At 40.3% G+C, this 4,358-nt stretch overlaps 1 protein-coding gene across 2 annotated transcripts in view; it reads right to left on the reverse strand.

Annotated features, from left to right (window-relative positions):
• The window catches only part of LOC109970218 (C-Jun-amino-terminal kinase-interacting protein 4), a 13,359-nt gene continuing 9,001 nt past the window's right edge, over positions 1–4,358 (reverse strand). Inside the window, exons 17-28 of one of the 2 annotated variants that reach the window (XM_020617635.1) lie at positions 4,064–4,150; positions 3,948–3,995; positions 3,656–3,797; positions 3,438–3,480; positions 3,255–3,335; positions 3,090–3,157; positions 2,650–2,798; positions 2,383–2,554; positions 1,758–1,871; positions 1,571–1,669; positions 1,346–1,435; positions 1–1,213 (exon numbers count right to left, since the gene is read on the reverse strand). In XM_020617635.1, coding sequence (XP_020473291.1) covers positions 1,095–1,213; positions 1,346–1,435; positions 1,571–1,669; positions 1,758–1,871; positions 2,383–2,554; positions 2,650–2,798; positions 3,090–3,157; positions 3,255–3,335; positions 3,438–3,480; positions 3,656–3,797; positions 3,948–3,995; positions 4,064–4,150 — 1,212 coding nt within the window. In that variant the 3' untranslated portion in view covers positions 1–1,094. The remainder of the gene's footprint in view (positions 1,214–1,345; positions 1,436–1,570; positions 1,670–1,757; positions 1,872–2,382; positions 2,555–2,649; positions 2,799–3,089; positions 3,158–3,254; positions 3,336–3,437; positions 3,481–3,655; positions 3,798–3,947; positions 3,996–4,063; positions 4,151–4,358) is intronic. The other variant, XM_020617636.1, reaches the window with a different exon arrangement.

Consider the following 4,358-nt stretch of genomic DNA (forward strand, 5'->3'; position numbering starts at 1 on the left):
CATCTTAGGACTTTGCTGTTTGTGCTGCTGCACCAGATTATCGCTGTACCACTCAAAATGAGACTTAACCATTGAAGAAAGACATTTTAATGACAGTCATGTCTGCACAATGTGAACACCAATACTTAAGTATTAATTGTATTTCCAAATTAGATAAGAAGCTACTGACATTAATGAGTGTACAAACCAGTAACAGCAAATAAATACTGCCTAGAGCACTTGAAAAATTTCCCTCCCTTATTTTACAAAAAGTAGTGAAATCCAATTAAAACTAAATAAATGAAGACATCCAAAGAAAGTCATCAAGCAAAGAACTGATGGGAGGAAAAAGATTCCATACACAGTCTCTAGAATTGTTCATTTAGGAAGATGGGATAGCAGATGTATTTTTATATAGACATATTTATAATGTTCAGTTATTGGTAATTACAACAACGCAATGTAGAACAGTAGAATTTGAGTTAATTCTCAAGTTAGAAATGGCTATGTAAATACATGTCATGAAAGAAGGTATCACCAATCTCACTGCAGCATAAGGAGACAAGAGATGTGTAATTGTTTTGTGAGATAATACCTAATACCCGCTTCAGTTCACATATAACATAACAGTCTGTACACAGCAGCTTTAAGAGCAGCCACATTAGTTTAACTTTATGGTCAAAATTGCAGGACAGAAAAGGCCTGGTGAGGAATAAAGATGTTAACAACTTTCCATGTTCAAGAGTAGCAGATACATGTATCAGCGAGTAGAAGGTCAGTTAAACTGAATGCATTGTTAGTGCACAGATAAAAATTGTCTATTAACAACAAGGCAGCTGAATTTCTGACCCAGTATACAGCACATACATTCAGATTGAGGCTCACAGTCCATCCATGAGGACTATCCAGTCAAAATTACCCAGATGTACAACCTGAATGAGGTAAACATGAGTGAACCCGTATGCGTCATCATTTTTAAAGGATACTTTTATTGCTGCCACACTGAGATAACAGTTCATTTAGTTCCAGGATAGCACCATTGCCATTGTTGTTAAGCTTTGCCGGTGTACAGTCGATGCCTGCTTCATCTTTATCCCATTCAGAGATGAACAATATCAGAGGGCAGGACTGGGTACAGAGGGGGTAGGATTCTGCCAGATGATCATGTGACTACGTTCAGACCGCTGAGGTGTACCTTGGGATAACTCAACTGATCCATCATTTGCATCGTCTCCTGGAAAAGTTGATTGCTCAGTCGGTCATTTGATAAAGTAAGCAATGGCTAAAACAGTAATTCAATTCAACATACAAAACCCATCCAATGTGTCCGACAGATGTAACGGCGCTTTCCAGTCCATCAACTCACCAATCCGGAAGTTAATGTAGCCCTCTCCTCCACTGAGGATAAGCTGAGATGTAGTAACAGCGCGGCTGCCAGAAGAGGTCATCAAACAACCTGTAGGGCACAGATGATCAAACAAACAGGCACTAAAGGACAAATACAGCAGTTAAGTCTAGTTTGAAAGATCTCCTAAAAAAAACTTTCTGAAAATATTTTTGCATATCCCAGTAACAGCTTTGTAATTCTTACCAGGTGCAGCAATGATAAATCTGACAGCTTGTCTGTGTCCGTGGTAGCACAGCTGGGCTGATGCAGTCAAACAGTACGGGATGGAAACAGCTTCTGATGCTGTGGACATACAGTGAATACTTCATAGAGCACATTTCGGATCACATAAAATTCAAATACCAACACTCTTAGTCTAAATAAAACTCACTTATGGATAATGGGATGGAGAAAATGGCGCCACCTCCGGTGCCCACCCACAGACGGCTTGAGATGACTGTGAGAGAGGAGATCTGCAGAGGTGAGAGTGTCAGGAAGGGCTGGCCTAAAGAAGGGTAGAGAAATGTGTTAGCTGAGCTGCAGGACAGTTACGTATCTGGCAATAAACTAAGTCAAAATTAATTATTTATTTTCAATTCAGATTGGACATCAACATGGTCAGTAAGTCCAGTCCACTGACTTTTTATCCCAGATTCCAATAACAATTGCTACTTTTAAAGATCGTTTCAGATTATGAACTGCTGCCACACACCCACAGAGGAGGTGTTAAAGCCACGAAGGCTGCAAAAATGTATAACTGTTTTCTATGTAAAATAAAAATCATACACAAGTTGAAATTTTTCCTCAATTATAAAACCGAGAACATGGAAACAGTAAGGTGGTATGAACAGATTTCAAAGTACCCAGGTCAGCAGCATTCTGAGTCTAAACTGTAAACATTATCTGACCTGAAGGTACTGTAGATTCCAAAGTAAACACAAAGGCAAAGTGTACAAGAAAGTTCACTTTCATTTAAAATTGATTTTAATAAGAAAAAAAAAAAACATCTTCAGCACCTAATGTTTTAGTAACCAATGCAGTAAAATCAACTTCCTGTAGCGGCCGTCCAGTGGACCAGTCAAACAGTTTGAGGACTGGGTCAAGTCGACAGGATGTCCATACACCACTTCCACCAGCACAAAGGAAACGAACCTGCTGCTCGCTGTGTTCAGAGACTGAGAATATTTGCTGTAAAATAAAATGAGAGACAGTGATGGTGAGTGTAAAGACAGTGTGAACATGAGAGAAAATAATACACTGTGGGTACCTCTTCTGTTTCTTACCTCAACCTTCTTACTGTTAATGTCAACCACATGGACTTTGTTCCAGTATCCTACCCACAAGCGGCCACCTTTTGCAAGGCAGCAGCGAATAGGCTGCAAAGGGTTTGATCCAAGCGGCATCCCTGAGTATGACTGCAGATTCCAGCCACCTATCAACAACAGTACTCCTTATTTCTCAGTCACCAAGCATCACCTTCAAGTGACACATGCAAAATAAGGGGCTAGATTAGCTGATACAGTCAGATATACCATTACTTCAGGAAGTATTCCATTTTTTGCACATTGTGGGCACTTGTAGGCTTAATTTTAAATGACAAAAGTAAAAACATCTGTTTTGACATTTTTGCAAACTTAGTAAAAATCAAGAAGTGAAATCTCAAATTTAAAAAAGTACTTTCAGAAGCCATAGTTCTATAACAAGCAAACAGAAAACCCATTACCTGGATTGTGCATGAAAAAGACTAATGTTCCATCAGCTAAACCAGCGATGACTTGACCCTGGGAATACCTGTGAGATTGAGTCAGGACTGACTTCCTTATTTCTTTAAAAGATTTCTGTCAAGACTTGAAGATAACTCTGGAACAATTTTTTTTCAACAACTCACGTGAGCGAATGAACACCCTCCGATAGGGAAACAGACTGCAGACAACGCCTCCTGCCAGCAGAGGCTGAGTGTACCAGTATACTGTGAGAACGAGACAGTGGGTAAGAATGGGCTGCCAACAAGTATTATACTCACAGACAAGTGTTATTTGTTGAAACAAGTTGATTATTCAGCAGGCACTACCTTCCTTCCTGAGTTCCAATCCACACAGTTCCTGGGGTGTCACCTGATAAAAACATGACCAGAAAGACTGTATCACAGGAAAAGCCAACTAAGCAGTGAAAGGTCAGCCTTTCACTGTTTCCAGTAAAATGTCCATATAAGGGGGTAATACAAGTACAGAGTAAATTTAGAAAAGCTGTGTCTAGGTAGCTGTGGCTGCCTATTGTACTGGCACTGACCTATGGGAGGCACAGCACAGATGCAGAGTGCAGGAGCTGTGGGTGGGAGGCTGAACTGATCCAGTACCGTGTTAGACCGTGCTGGATCGATCACTGTAATATCACTGCTGGAGGCAGGGCCAGAAATTACCCACACAGAGCACTAGCAGAGAAGGATGGACATGGATTTTGGAAAGAGGAGTGGCATGAAACAACTTGCCCCTGGGAGTGTTAGTTATGGTTGGATGGCACTGGACATGGTGATAAGCATGTGACTACAGCTGCTATTTAACCAGGATAATGTCAGACTTACTGTGGCCTCTCCAGAGATTTCAGATGTGACTGCAACTGCACAGCTAAGCTGAAGAGAAAAATAAGTTAGGAACAGAGCAACATAAAAGTCTTGTATGACTTTGTTAAGCATTTCACCTTAGCAGTGGAGTCTCTTTGATCCAACAGTCTGAGCTGCACCAGAATAGGCACATCTTTAGGCTCTGGGACAGATTCATGGGAACCCTGCAATAATGACAATTAATGGCCAGGATATTGTTAGACTCATGAAAATGCTTATGTCTGGGTATGTTTTATTCTCTGTGATAAATGTCAGTGGTTGTTTGCCCATTGTTAATAGTGGAATGAATTAAAGCCTGACTTTTGTCCTTGCTTTAGTTAAAAAAAAAAAAAAAAAAAAAAGGGTGAAATAAAAAAAAACGCATACTGCAGC

The sequence above is a fragment of the Monopterus albus genome, unplaced genomic scaffold, assembly GCF_001952655.1.
Source record: "Monopterus albus unplaced genomic scaffold, M_albus_1.0 scaffold192.1, whole genome shotgun sequence".
NCBI classification, from domain to species: Eukaryota; Metazoa; Chordata; class Actinopteri; order Synbranchiformes; family Synbranchidae; genus Monopterus; species Monopterus albus.